The following is a 14,337-nucleotide window of genomic DNA, read 5'->3' as shown; positions in this document are numbered from 1 at the left end:
GGGAAGTCGGTGGGGAAAGTAAGGGAAGAAGTGGAGAAGACAACTCGCGGGTGAGTGGCAGCTTTATACGCCCGAACCCAGAGCGCAGGTTATGCCCATAAAGCCGATAATGGAGACGGACGGAACTCGGCCTCTCAAGGACTCTTGATATCCTGTTCGGAGGGAGCCTGAGCACCTTGACCTTTTTCTATTCCTGTCAGTTTCCGCCTCGAGCTATTCTCTGAAAGGACGACGGTGTCGATGAGGCTCACGGTACAGCCGTTGATTGCTCGTCAGGTTTGGGATTCCATCCTCCAGAGGAGCGGGTTGAGTGGCAGATCGAGGAGAACGAGCAGGCGATGCAGACCGGGAAGAGAATGGGCGAATGGGACCTCCAGGCCTTCCCCTGTGCGTCTTCCACCCATCGTCTTTCCTGCTTGTGAAGGACACACGTGGCTGACAAGATGCAAAACAGAAGAGTTCACAGATCAACATCGTGACCACCAGGGACCGAGCCTCATGGCTTGCCTGAATTCTCTTACCCGGCCGTCTGGGTGCGACGACATGACATCGCTCTTTATACTGGCGACGGCGTACTGTGTCTCGGTCCACCTACCTCGAGGAAACCCCTCGGTAGTCCCGAATCTCGGCCTCTTAAGGTGGTGCGACATCTTGATGCCACGGGCGGTGCGCAGCGAGGACGACGTGTGGTCCTGTCACCTTCTTTCCCTCGCCGACCTGCTCGTGTCCCGTCCGCTGCAGATCGCGATTTCCGACAACGAAAAGGAGGAAGTTGACGAGAAGGCCGAAGTTGATGAACAGGTCAAAATTGCCGAACCGCCGGGGGAGAGGCTGGGTGCGGACCAACGATGTCCTTGCGGGTTCGCTTGTGCTTGCGGTAGAGTCGAGGGGCAGTGGGAAAGATTTTATAACTTTCTCTTCGGTCGAGGGGTAGAAATGACATGTAGGGAAGGGAGGTTCAACGAAATCATGTTCTTCAAAGCACCTCCGGAGATGGAACCCCTTCCCCGTGGGATTGGCGTACGCGGCTGCTAACGGAATCTCACCCCTTTCATGGCCCAAGGTAGTTACTGCAACGCAAACAGCATATGAAGAATTCGTCCAGACAGCTGAGTGTGCTGAATGGTTCGGTGACACGCTAGGTTGTTAATGGAGAAAACATACAAAACTATCTGCTTCAGAATGGCACGCACTGAAAACCGGTATGTGAACGTACTTAACTTCGAAGGTGGTGAGGATGCAGGCCATCCGCGCAGCCAAGTAGACATGAAATTGCACGCCGCCACACTCAGGGCGCCCGGGAGGTATTTGGGAGCCTGCAGAGAGCGAGCAATTCTGTGGCCCTCCATGGGCACATCCCAAGCATCTCAAGCCGCAAAGGGTCGCGCGTGGATTGCACTCGTGGAAATGGGACGGGAGGAGCATCGTGAGACTATGAAAACGGAAGGAACAGCGGTAACGGATGATGAGCCAATGAGCACAAAGGGCGCTGGCATTTCTAGTTACGGAAAGATCGATTACTGTAGCCGAATAGGTAGGCAGTGAGCTGTAGCGAGGAGTCTAGTAGGCGATAAGGTTTTGGCGCCTCAGGAAAAAAGTCGGTCCGACAGTCAGAGCTGTTGGACGAGAATTACCTAAAGAGGCAAGCGAATGGGCTGGATAAACATTTGAAGAGTTAACCTTATCTTCCTCCTTTACCTCTTTAGTTAAGAACTATCTAACGCGATAGTGGACTCCGATTCTTTAGATTTATACTTTCGATTAATAGTAGGAACCCCTAATCTACCTTTATTTACACCATAATGTCTCGTTAGTACCAATTGTGCCGCGATTAACCACTGCTCTCGAGGATCTCTTCAAATTTGCTGTCAAGAGCGCCGTTTAGAGACTTCATCATCTTGGTGACTTCATGCTTCGAAGCCGTAACCCTGACCTGGAACAAGATTTGCATATTTATACCTAGAGCGTGACACCGCGTAATCCTACTCCAGAACAAGACATTTCTGCACTTGTGGCACAGCTCAGTATTTCGAGCGACCTTGAGCAAACAATGAGCAAACGCACACCTACGAGATTTTTGATACCGGAGCTTCATGTCCTGGAAGTCTCCTTCTACCGGAAAATGTAGGACGGTTATGTAATCTTCTGGGGTCTCGACACCCTGGGCTGTTAACGCTAATCGGCGACGTTGAATTCATCTGACAAAGAAGCTAGTCCCACTGTGGTAATGTCGAGAGCTGGATTCGGCCGAGGCCGCCAATCAACAGGCCCCAACAAATTCTGTCGGGGGCTTCTAATTGGTTGCTTTAGGCGGGTGGCGCTAACCCTATTAGGAAAAGCTTATTTCACACCGTGCTTGGATGGGTCGACAAGGTTTTCTTCAATGGCTATTTAACGTGGGGCTGACAATCTATAGTGGCCTTGTAAAGGAAGGGACGGACAAGCGTGAGCCAACTATACGAAAAAAATAAAAAGACAACCAAAAAAATGTATCTAGCGGATCACGATTGACTGGTCAAAAGTCCCCCAGACTCGACAAGAAAATCCTCCGGACTCTCCTCGGCCTCCTCTGGGGCGCTCAGGTCGGGAAAGTCGGCCACGTCAGTCACGAATGCGACATTTCTGCCCTCGGGGAACAGGTCGATGTAGGCCGGATTCCCTTTGGCCGTCTCCCGCTTCTTGGCCTCCATGAAGAGCCAGAGCTGGGTGCCCTCGGGGAACGAGGGGTGCATCTGCCGGGCCAGGTCGACCAGCTGCTCCTTTGTGACTTTTCGCAGTTCGTCGACAAAGCGCTTGTCTGAACCCCTGGAGCGTTAGCGGTTCTTTCACCAATAAGGGACCTCACCGGGGGGGGAACGAGAGTGACGGAGGGATACTTACGTCTGTGGAAGCCGTACGTTCGCGAGTCGATGCATCCCCACGCCCACAATTGGTATTCATCGAGCGTTCTGATCTCTGTGTCGATGTGCTTCGTGCAGGCCTCTGTGTACTCTTCAATCTGCTCGGGGCTGAGCTGTTCCACCATGCCGGGGGCCTCTTGGATGAATTCGAGCATGAATCGGGCCGCCTCCAGGCACGAGTGTTTGGGACACTCGACGTAGACACTGAGGGCCGACTGTTGAGGGCCGGTATCGGTGACCATGCCGACGCTATACCCCAGGCCGTGCTCCGTGCGCAGCTTGTCGAACGCTTTTGTCTTGAGAATCTGGACCAGGAGCAGCGGGGCAGCGACATGCTCGGCCCGGCGGCTGGCGCCCAGGAAGATGACGGCATTCACATGGCTGTTCTCGTTCTCCGGGTCGAACATGGCCCGCTGGAATAGGTTGATGCGGCCCGACGTCGGCAGCCGCGCTCGGCGCCGCGGTGGCTCCCCTCCGGATCGCCACCTGAGTTCCAGCTTTTCCCGGCAGAAGGGCCATAGTTCTCTCGCCTCGGCCTCGGTGACGTCGCCGCTGACGAGGAACTGGAATTGCGTCGTGTTGAAGATCTTGGTTCCCCACTCCCGCACATCGTCGAACGTGGTGGCTTCCAGTGCCGCTTCTTTTTGCTCGGCCGAAAAGTCATGTTCGGTGGTGAGCCAGTGGAGATGGCGGTCGCTGTGGCTCGACGGGTTTTCGAGCTTTGCATTCCGAAACGTCTGGAAGTAAACTTCTTTGACTGCGTCGAAGTCGGCTTCCGTCGGCTCGTGGTGCCGCAAGGCCTGGAAGAACTCTTCCAGCATGGGCCGGAGCACGTCCTTGAAACCGGTGGCCGAAAACGTGAGGCTGTCGTCCGACTTGCCGGCGCCACACCTCATGCCTGCCTTGTTGAACTGGTCGCGAAGGGCGGTCCCGGCGCGGTCGGCGGATTCCATGAATATACCCGTTTTTATACTGCTTTTTGGGTCGGCATAGACATTGTCGGGTCGGATGCGCATGTTGATCTTGATCCGGGGTTCGACCCACAGCCCCTGGCCCGGTGTATACCAAATGTCGTTCTCGCCCGTCTGCAGGGCCCTGGGCGGCGGGCGCCCCCGCTTCTCCTCCTCGGCGGTCCCCGGTGCTTGCGCCGGCTTACCCCGCTGCGGCCCGAGAAGTTCGCTCTCGTAGTCGTGCTTGGTGATGAACCGGTTCGGCGGCGGCAGTTTGGGCTCCGGGGGCAGCTGGTCGAGGGATAGACCGGCGGCGGTAGAATACCTGGCCATGTCATCGGGCGATATCTTACGGGTCGCCCACTTCGTCCCATACCATTTCTCTTCCTCGGTGGCTAGGTCCTTGTACTCGGTCGAGAGGAGCGTGAGGCGCATGTTTCCAGGCTGCAGCAGGCTCAGGTTCTTGACGATATCGTCGGCGTCAAATTGGCTCGCGATCGAGATTTGGTTGCTGCCATAAATAAGGTTCTCGGGATGGATGTATGACTCCGTCATGTTATTGGCCACATCCAGGGCGAGGGCCTGGTTAGAGGTTTGGGTGGTGCAAAAGTTGATGTGCTCGAGCCTCGTCTGCTCTTCGACCCGTTCCTGCTGCGGACCCTCGGCCTTCATGCGGGCGATCATGTGGAATACTTCCTGGACCACGTCTTGGTACTTCTTGGCCCCGGTTGTTGTCAGATGTATATAAATCGCGATCATTCTATAGCCGGTATCGTACGACGTGGTGGCGCCGAGACTGTGGATCAACTGTTTCCTGTGGAGCACGTCGTAAAGGCTTCCCTCTGCCATCTGCGTCAGGAGATCGACTGCGTGACCCCCTCTGGCCGAGTATCCGCAATCTTCGTGTCCGGGGAAGTGAAAGTCGATGAACAGATAATCCATATCCGCAACAGGCTCCACAAACGTCTCCGTGCCCATGTCCTTTTCGAGGTAGCGAGGGATAGTGTCCCAGACCTTTTTACTAAGCCCTCTGTTGGGGATCTCGCCCAGGGTGGCCGCGAAATTGTCCCGCAAGTCTTGGATGGGCAGCGGAGAGAGTATGACGCACCGCATGAGGCCTGCGCAGTAGTGCTTGTTGTAGTGCTCAATTACCTTTGGGAGAAGCTCCGCCGGGTCCCCCAACGACTTGCGATTCCCGAATTGGAACGTCCCGGACATTGGATGTTCAGGGTTGGACAGCAATTGCTCCAATTGTTGAACCCTGTTCGCGTCGTGTCGTACCTGGTGCTCAAATTCGCCGTCGATCGCGCTGAGCTCACGCTCGACCGTGTCGGGATTGAAAGTGGGGTCGATGAAAATATGGAGGAAGACATCTAAAACCTCGTTCAATTTGGCGCCGGCCTCTTGGTCGGCCGCGTCGGTATTGATCCAGAAGAAGAACTGGGTGACGTCCTGCACAGTCGTTGCATTCTTAAAACCACCGTGCTTGGTAACGCGTTCGTCGAGTTCGTCCCTGCGCGGGTACTTTGAGGTACGTTAGGTGCGTTATCCTGTCGGGAACAGGTGGCGCTTTACCTTTTCAGATCCCATCATGAGAAAATGCTCCAAGGCATGTCCAATACCCTCCACTTCACCGTCGTTGAGGAACCCAGACTCGACGTCCATCACCACGATGGACTCCTCAGCCCCGGGACTATGAATCCACTGGACCTTGAGCCCATTTTGGAGCTCTTCTAGACAGTAAGAGCGCCTGTCGAGCGGCGATCGAATGGGGTTATCCGTGATGACCTTGCCAATATGACGGCCTGATTTTGGCTCAGAGCCATCATCATGCAGGGACGACGAGGACATGATGAACTGGACGGGAACCGTGGAGCAGGAATTGTGTGTTCTGCTTCCAAGGTCTTGATCGGAATGATGGGCCGATGCGGACAAAGAAGAAAGAGAATGATGAAGAATACAATGAGTATTGGAGACGACTGAACAGGCCCTTCAATCTGAGGCTTACTTGTGAGGTGGTGGCAGTGGGGGCCTTGGTGTGATAGTGACTAGGCGAGAGAATTAGCACTGCCAGCGCCATCTCACACTTTTTGTATACAAAAATGGTCTCAGGCAGACACGGACGAGGCTGCCTGCTCGTCTGCCTTGGATGCGGCTCTGCTCGTCTGCCTTGCTGCGGCTGTGCTGATGAAAACGGCAATCGGACCGGCCAAGGTTGCCGATCTTCCGACCCCTGGCGCCAAGAGTGAAAATGATTGGCCATCAGCCTTGGCCCGAAAACATTGACGCGTGTCAGAGAACACAGGATCCCAGTACTTAACGTAAAATGTGATATCATATACGTGCTTACTCCTTGGCATCCGTCCTGTCACTTTCGGTGAGGCGACTCAACCAATCAACGGTTGCCAGAGGTGACACTGCCGTAAATGGGTGCTACATACATGTCAAGACAGGAGGATGTGCTGGCAGCCTCTTTGTACAGTCTGACCGTGCCCGACAGATTAAAGGTAGAGGCTGTCTGTGATTACTCCACGCGAGGCGGAAAATGCCGGAATCACGCCTCGGTTGCCTATCTTGAAACAGAAACTATTGCACGACATATGGCCAAGTATCCCTGTCCTGACACCGATACCCGCCACGTCTTTTCACACTTGACGTTTGGCCAGATGGTCCGGTTGGTTATCTCAATGGCTACAACTAAAGCCTAGCGTCAACTACTAAAATACCAAGGCTAGCGTTGTCGTCGCCGCCGTACTATCTCTAGATTTGGGGGAAAAGGACCTCCTCTACCGCATCCGAAAAGGCGGTCATATTGTCCAGGTTTGGATTGCGTCGCCCACAGCCATTCCTCGAGATCCCAAGAACAAAGTTCGTTTTTGTCGAGAAGGATTCCGCGGAAAGACTGGATTGCCCATGTGGAAAAGGTCCATCCGAAGAAAAGGAAACTTTACGTTCGATGGACGAGGGAGGATGGTCCAGAAGTTCTGATGGAGAACAGTTTTGCATGGCTCTCTGGAGACACCATACAAGACCTAGCTCATTCAAGCAGGTGAAAGACGAGCACACACTTTGCCTGACCGTTCCGACAGAGTGCAAAACATCGGAGACTGTCGAATCCAATTTCCATCTGACTTCCTGGGCAGGCTCGGAGATAGCAGCCACGGCCGGGAGCACGCCCGCCATTGATAACCCCATTCCTGTCACGGCCACCAAGACCAAGTTGGCACCCCTCCCGGCGAATGTGGGCAACATCTCAACAGGAAGACTTTCCGCCCCTCTGGAAAGTGGTAGGCAGCTATTTCAGCCATCATTTCAGCCATCACCTCAGGTGTAGGGGCGTGTAGACGCGGGAGAACTGGGCCCCTTTGATTACCGTCGCAATTAGCTTCTGCAGCGATATTCTTGAGCAGCACGATGCCATAAAAGACCATCTGATAGTCTCGGAAATATGATTTAAAGATAGTGTACCTAGGTTCCGCCGGTTTCCTCCATGCCCACTCGTATACCTCACAAGCAAGACAATTTAGTCGCATCACATCCTCTCGTTCCATTGGAGGAACAGGGCATACAGTACGATCCAGAAGCGCTCTTGAAGGCACTCTCCAAACCTCTTGTGGAGTGGCCGATGACAACTTTTCCCGAGAGGGCCTGGAATCAGCGTTATTCATAAGTAGGCCTCAGCCGCTCTCCTGTCAATTGATGCCCGTAGCTTCGAAGCATATCATGAAATTCGTGTCGGCTGGTTGTTGTCAGACCTAAAACAGAACTGGGTGAACGCGGCTTACACTTCGCTTTCCGAGACACCCATTCTCTCCGCATACTTTTTGAAATCCAGGTTGATATTGGACAATAAACCACACCATGAGAGCAGAAAAACCATAGTGCCTGGTGGCCGTGTCCCAATGTGCGACTCTTCGTCTAGTCCTGCTGAGTCTTCCTCTGGTCCTGCTGAGTCTTCCTCTGGTCCTGCTGAGTCTTCCTCTGGTCCTGCTGAGTCTTCGTCCGGATCTGCTGATGACGCAGTCTGGCTTGATGGACTGTCATCCGTGCTGCCGGTTCGTGGTTCGGTCTCCGTCGAAACTAACATCTGTCCATCAAGCTTCAAGCCGTGGATTTCGAGAAGGGTGTCAAAGGCCTCTTCGCTAAAAGTATGTTTTATCAGCCTCATCCCTGCTAGCGGTGAAGGCGAACTTACCTCGCTTCCGGTCCCATGATGAGAAGGTCCCGGATTAGCATCCAGTCGTCGTTGTCGTCGCCGAAGACCTCATTAGCACCGTGAAAAATGGCATACAGGAGCCTTTCTCGAGAAATATCCGCCATGGTTCGTTGATATCGTTCTAGAGGCGAAGATGTTGAAGTCTGAGCTGCGTAAATTGGGGAAAAGTCGGTGAACAGCGTGGCCGGCAAAAGTTGTCACGTGATGGTGCCCGGGCCCTATCGAGAAGGTTAGCCGGATAATTTCCACCGCGTTATGCCACAGCCACCAAACATGGTAAACTAGCCAAGGATAGTACACGCCCAAACGGGACGGATAAGTAGCGGTGTGCCATCGCACGTTCCTCGAAACCTCTTTGTCATGAATGACTAAGCGGCTATCGGCGAAGTCCCACCTCCCACGATTTAGCTAAGACCCCCGAGGATTGTCCGAGGTCCCCTAAATTAGCCGAGGTTAGACTAAGGGTGACACTACCTATTTAGATAGCGTACGACTCGCATGAGTGACGTCTCCTTCTCTTATTCTTCGAGTCGTGTAGTGACTCGATGTCAAGGAATACCTAATAGATTCAACTACCTCTTCTATTCACTAGGTCTACCTACTTCCCTAGGCTGTTCCTCACACTCTTCAAGGCTTCGACTCTCTATATATAGGGGCCATAGCTATCTAGTCTTGGTGTATTCCATCTATTGACCTATCTAACAGCCTCCGCGGGCTTTTTTACAATTTTCTTTCATACTAATCAAATTATCACACTCACAGTGCTATCACGGGATTGCATGCTTTCCAGAGGGCTGGTCAATGCATATCGATCTGAACGCAAGAAACCGGACCGGACGGATGTCCAGTTCGTCCAGGGCCCGGCCGAGCCCCACGCCGCGCAGATAGACCAGCTTCCACACATGCAGCGGGCCCGAACCTAGCGTGCCGAGGGACTGAAAGGAAGGCACCCAATTGCCGTAGAGCTCTGCGGCCGTGGCGACCTGGCTCAGGTCGAGATCGCGCGCCTCGCCAACATGCTGTCTTCCGGGTCCTCGTCGGTGTTGTCCACGTGACAAGTGTAGCAGCCGTCGCTTAATTGGATGTCGGCCGACCGGATCACCACTTTCTTCTTCAGCACGGCGACCACGTGCTGATGGCACATCTCCAGCGTCACGGGGTGCTTAGCGAAGAAGGCCCCAATCTGGATCTGCGCCTCCTGTGATAGGACGCTGAGGCTTTCAAGCACATCAAGCCCTCTTGTATCTTTCCCATCGTTGTCATCATTATCACCGTCGTCGACGCCAAAGAACATGGAATAATCCATTGAGCTGACTGAATACATAGCTTCTAGCTTCTATGCTCTCTGCTACAGGCGCGTCTCTAGCAAGAGAGTCGTGTCTAGGCGGGTCCGTCAACAAACCCGTGTCCGAAAGTATGGAATCGCATCGAACCCCCCAAGCGTCCGATATTTTATCCTCTGTTCCTTACCAGGCAGGCTCGGAAGAAATTCGGACCTTGATACAACACGCGATTGCCGTGTGGCCTGTGCCTCGCTGGGGCCACCCCCTCCTTTATTTGTTTCGACGCGGCGCAACGACAACCAACCAAGCCAGTTACGTCCAGGGTTCGCGTAAAAAGAGACTATAGGAATTACCGATTGCGGGGGATAACGGGGTTATACTATATATATAGGGATGGATAAAATGGATAGTCCCTACTTCGGTCGAGAAATCGGGGGGTAAATCCAGCAGCCCGTCGATCTATAATTCTATACCCTCCACGCAGACGACATATACTCTTTGACCGTGCAATGTCAAGGCTGCAAGCCAAACTCCGGACAGCTTCAGCCGCAGGTTCAGCCGACTAAACCGCTTTCGTCTCGAAGCTATGGATCTTTATTACCACCTCTGATAACCGAATGGGCATAATGAGTATCACGGCCTGCGCCTGGCTACCCCGCACGAGGCTGAGCGCGCACATATCTCTCACGCCGATGTAGTTGCTCGAGTCAGACTCCTTCGTCTCAGAATTCATATCATAAATGCACCCTTAACAGCGATCTCTTCTGTTCAAGGCTGCGCCGTTATACTCTCCACGGTCACGCTGGGGGGCCAGCTCCAGATCGAAATCCCGTTAGGTGACCACGTCCACGAAACGGTCATGACCATATGGTGGGGGCCCCAAAGGCGAATACGAAGTCGAGTGTACCATCGAGGATTTACACGCACTCACCGCCACCCACCTTCTCATCAGACAGGGCACCGTGTTTCAGAACATGTCGTTTTCGATGGCTATTTACTATAACCGACCCCTTTGGGGGGTTATCACCAGTATCCACGCCGAAGAACCTTTTACTCCAAAAATGCTGATCGATTCAGGTAAAGACATTCCCATCATAGACACGAGACAGCTTGCCTTCATCCTAGATAACGTATGGAATGGCCCACTAGACAGACTATTTTTCCGATTCCAAGAGAGGTATCTGCATAGCCCCACGCGCTTGAGCACTCGATCGAGATTCATTGTCCGAAGCACCGATCAGGTGTCTTGTGAGTTGATCCCCTTGCCCTACTCCGACAAGCCCATCCTAACATACCCGATGCGGTCATCCGGATATTTCCGTCTCTGGTACGCTGTCACCCGTAACGTTATACCCTAATCGACGGTACTGCGGACACATGCTACAATGTCGCTGTGGTCGTCGATGCCGAACAATGGGCTTACCTTCCCCATTCGCGGCAAGGTCAATCTGCTCGACGAGCTTGGGGTCACGGTAGCGGAAGGAAAAGACGTTGCAGCGCGACCGGCCTTTCTCCACCCGGCACATGATGTGGCCGTACTGAAGTTTGACACCACATCGGTCGATAAGGAGCTCCTACGCCCTCACGCCCGGTACCGAGGTCTTCTACGTCCCCTTCGATATCGGTAACAAGACGGTGACCCGGACGAAAATCGCTAACTTATACGTTGAGGGACGACCATAGTAAGTAGAGTACCTCGGAATATTTCCCCTTTCACTACCTGACATGCCGGCTCGAGGACCCTCCCTCACGCAACCAGAAGAATGGGATCCTGCTCAACGAGGCAGGCCAGATCCTCGGACCCGTAGATTCTATCCGGGAGATTACTACCTGCCGATCGACGGGCTGCGGGCAGCACTCGAGCCGATTCGCAACGGCCAAGAAGCGGATATGCGGTTTCGGGACTTTAATGTGGATCCATGCGAGGTATTTAGAGCCTTTCCGGCTTAGACTTTTCGGAGAGAACTGGGAGATACGGTTGAATCGCGCCGGTAAGGAGGTTCTACTCGAGGCGGACCTACTCCCTTTTAAGCAGCCCCTGCCTGGTAAAGAGAAGCGCCCGCTCTATCTCGGCGACATTATCCTCGAGGTCAACGGCGAGCTGGTGACCGAGCCTACCGCGCTGGGCTGGCAGTACGAGCAGGCCTCGCGCCACATGCTCGTCTTGCGAGATTGGCCGAACGCGAGATCAAGGTCCCCCTGCTTCCCGCCGCGAGCATGAATGCAGACAAAGTGATTCACTTCTGCAGCACTGCGACACAGGCACCAAACCTGCCCGCCCGAATGAGGTGCAGTCACCTGGCCTCTGAGATCTCTGTGACCTCGCGGAGATTCGGGCAGCCCCACTGATAATGTATGGCCTGCCTAACAAGGCCTTGATCACCGAGGCTTATGGCCAGTGGCGTGGACGAGGGAAGAGTTCTTGGAACGCGTGGGAAGACATCCCTTACAACCGGAAAATTCGACTCCGCATTGTGCATTCTACAACTCGGAAGGAAGAAACAATCGTGATCGAGAAGAGCCCACTAGTGCTTCTGCGTAAGAGCCTACCGCACTCGACAGGCACCATTGACATGACCGTCAGGGACGATAAACATTGGCAGGCCCACCTGCAGAAACACGCCCATGCTAGGATTGACGTACGGATGCGTATGGCAGAGCTCCTAAAGGGAATCGGCGTGCACGCGCAAGGGATAAAACACCAGGAGCGTATTTTCAATAGGAGGCTTCAGGTCCACACAGAAGCAACAGAGCAGCAATGGAGGATTCCCCCGCCTCAAGCACAGCAAGTGGAGCCGCCCAGACGAGTGTCGCTTGTGGCCGACTCGTGCCCCAATCCCGCTCTCTACCCAGTAGAAAACGGACAAGTCGCGTCGATCGTATTGAGCCACCGTCTACTACGAGCTGCAGGGAGCCTCTGAACCATTACAAGAGGACTGGTCTGAACCAATTAGGATGAAGACTTTTCTTCATTTGCGTTGCTCCTCTTCAGAGATGCTTTCCAGCACCTTTGTTTCCAAGACTGGCTGGTGTGCGCGCGCCCCTATCCAGGCTTCTGTTTATGGCGGCCGACACCTTCCGACAAGACGGACAGAGATGGCTCAACACAACGGGGCACGCCGCCGCCTGCGCAACAAGCAGAGCATGGTGAGCATGGAGGCGAAAATGTATCGAGCACGGGACATTATAGCACGCCCAGGAAAGAACCGGCTTATCGAAGCCAGGAGCGCAAAATGAACGACCGCAAACGGCTTGACCGGGAAACAAAGCTTCCTTCATTCCAATCCGGAAGCAGCGTGGACGCCGAAGGCCAAACCGTTCGCAATAAGAAGGATGATTGTGACCAAAGGATTCCAAGGCCCGCAACCCACAAGAGGAAGCAGGACGCGCCCAACCGAGTAAGTGATGCCACAGAGTTAATCAAGCCAAGGATAACGAAAAGGAAGAAGACGGCGCTCAGCGTCCCGCCGAAGCCTTTACGGTCCATGAGTCTTGTGTTTGCTGAGCGTTCATGGGTTGATTCGGTCTCTGCCATGGTTGTTGGGGGGGGGGGGTGGGGGGTGTGGTGCGAAAGGCCGGTTTATCGGTAAATGTTGTCCAGATTCGAGTCGGCTGTGACAAAGACGACAATGCTCAGTAGCTCTTCAAGCTCAGAGAATCATGGAGAACTACAAGTCACAAGCGTTCTTCCCCCGCTGCGGAGATCTTCCGCCTTTAAGGCTAAATGAGTCAAGCGGGTGGATCAGTGCTTGTGGCGTGATTTCCGACACTACGCTTCATTGGCTAGCTGCGCGACAAACGCGACTTGGACGCCGAGGAAGAACACGTCAGTGACAGGTGTTCGGTAAATCTCGAAAGGGGCGCCCCTACAGTTACATGTGTTGTAATAGTATGGCGGACGGGGAAAGCAGCGTTGGTGCGAACACCGAGCTGAGCCTCATATGATCGCCCATCACTTTTAGCACAGAGCTCGACTTTGAGGCGCAATTTGACAGATGAAGCCATAGACTTGATAAATACACCGAACATTCTGTGGTAGATACATTTTTTTTTCCGCATGTTGGAAAACGGGTCTCAGTCTGGCATCAGACTCAGTAGGTCGCCCTTGTTTTTCTCCGTCTGGACGCATATGGCTCCAGGCATCACGTGTAGGACCAGAGTCTCGCAATGGGGCTTGCTCTCCCGCGCTACCTCGTTGATGAACTGTATTTACAGCTCGAGGAGCTTGTCGGCTGGCTGGACGTCTTCGACCGCAACATCATCTCTGGAAGAGAGGTGTTAAAGAGTCATAATGGCAAATGTGACCTCGGTGTCTCTTTCTATGGTGGACCATGACTTTCTTGCAACCCATTCATTTGTCATCTCGCAACACCTAGCTAGGCTCGGGGCCTTCATCCGCAAGAATCACGGGCTGCAACGGCTGATGTTCGCGGTGCTGGGCGACGAGGGGGGTGGACGTGAGGATGACTCGTGGTTCTGGGACCGTGATGCCGATGCCGAACCAGAAGCTGACGACCCGAAGGAAGATGCTTTCTACGGCCGTCACGCTGGGCGGGAGCGTGCCTGGGAAGCGGCAAGGCTTGGCCGGAACGGCTCGTACGGCATCTCGGATGGCGCCGACCTCGAGCCCCCTGAGGAAGTGGACGGCGTGCTGTTCGAGCCCACCTTGCTGAGGCTGTAGACAGTCCGAGAAGGAGGGGGTGGAGTAGGTCGAGAATCAGCCGAACGGGGCTGAGATGCGGAACCACATAGCGCCCTTCCAGGGTTTGCTAGTCTGAGCCCAGGTCCCGTGCCCACCGCCACTGCCAAGCATTTGCCTGATCTTACGTAACCCTTGTCGGACCTCCGTGGCTGCCACCACAGCCTTGTCTCGGGCCAGGCTGCAACTGCGCCTTGCCCGAGAATGGGCTCGCTTCAATCAAGGCCAGCTTCACTTTCTTTCACCGCCCCGTCATCGCTGAGCTGTCATTTATTGCTAGCAGCCCAAC

The 14,337-nt window shown here is 54.2% G+C and overlaps 6 protein-coding genes across 6 annotated transcripts; 2 read left to right on the top strand and 4 right to left on the bottom strand.

Annotated features, from left to right (window-relative positions):
* Window positions 1–633: 633 nt before the first annotated feature.
* Window positions 634–1,349, bottom strand: AYO20_11406 (hypothetical protein; the record flags this gene model as incomplete). The annotated part of the gene is made up of 2 exons (XM_022649656.1): window positions 634–1,070; window positions 1,217–1,349. The coding sequence occupies 2 exons, from the start codon at window positions 1,347–1,349 to the stop codon at window positions 634–636; spliced, it is 570 nt and encodes a 189-aa protein (XP_022494379.1).
* Window positions 1,350–2,501: 1,152 nt separating this feature from the next.
* Window positions 2,502–5,701, bottom strand: AYO20_11405 (hypothetical protein; the record flags this gene model as incomplete). The annotated part of the gene is made up of 3 exons (XM_022649655.1): window positions 2,502–2,797; window positions 2,881–5,374; window positions 5,426–5,701. 3 exons carry the CDS (start codon window positions 5,699–5,701, stop codon window positions 2,502–2,504), a joined length of 3,066 nt encoding a protein of 1,021 aa, XP_022494378.1.
* A 1,930-nt stretch (window positions 5,702–7,631) lies between these two features.
* On the bottom strand, window positions 7,632–8,170 carry AYO20_11404 (hypothetical protein; the record flags this gene model as incomplete). Its single annotated transcript, XM_022649654.1, has 2 exons — window positions 7,632–7,992; window positions 8,046–8,170. 2 exons carry the CDS (start codon window positions 8,168–8,170, stop codon window positions 7,632–7,634), a joined length of 486 nt encoding a protein of 161 aa, XP_022494377.1.
* Window positions 8,171–9,054: 884 nt separating this feature from the next.
* AYO20_11403 (Ribose-phosphate pyrophosphokinase 2) lies at window positions 9,055–9,372 on the bottom strand (the record flags this gene model as incomplete). The annotated part of the gene is made up of 1 exon (XM_022649653.1): window positions 9,055–9,372. The coding sequence occupies one exon, from the start codon at window positions 9,370–9,372 to the stop codon at window positions 9,055–9,057; it is 318 nt and encodes a 105-aa protein (XP_022494376.1).
* Window positions 9,373–10,734: 1,362 nt separating this feature from the next.
* Window positions 10,735–11,570, top strand: AYO20_11402 (hypothetical protein; the record flags this gene model as incomplete). Its single annotated transcript, XM_022649652.1, has 3 exons — window positions 10,735–10,948; window positions 11,021–11,031; window positions 11,088–11,570. 3 exons carry the CDS (start codon window positions 10,735–10,737, stop codon window positions 11,568–11,570), a joined length of 708 nt encoding a protein of 235 aa, XP_022494375.1.
* Window positions 11,571–11,700: 130 nt separating this feature from the next.
* Window positions 11,701–14,030, top strand: AYO20_11401 (hypothetical protein; the record flags this gene model as incomplete). The annotated part of the gene is made up of 4 exons (XM_022649651.1): window positions 11,701–12,228; window positions 12,304–12,747; window positions 13,565–13,673; window positions 13,726–14,030. 4 exons carry the CDS (start codon window positions 11,701–11,703, stop codon window positions 14,028–14,030), a joined length of 1,386 nt encoding a protein of 461 aa, XP_022494374.1.
* Between the last annotated feature and the right edge of the window lie 307 nt (window positions 14,031–14,337).

Source organism: Fonsecaea nubica, assembly GCF_001646965.1.
Source record: "Fonsecaea nubica strain CBS 269.64 chromosome Unknown Scaff152, whole genome shotgun sequence".
NCBI classification, from domain to species: Eukaryota; Fungi; Ascomycota; class Eurotiomycetes; order Chaetothyriales; family Herpotrichiellaceae; genus Fonsecaea; species Fonsecaea nubica.
This window is presented reverse-complemented; position numbering and strand designations above follow the sequence as displayed.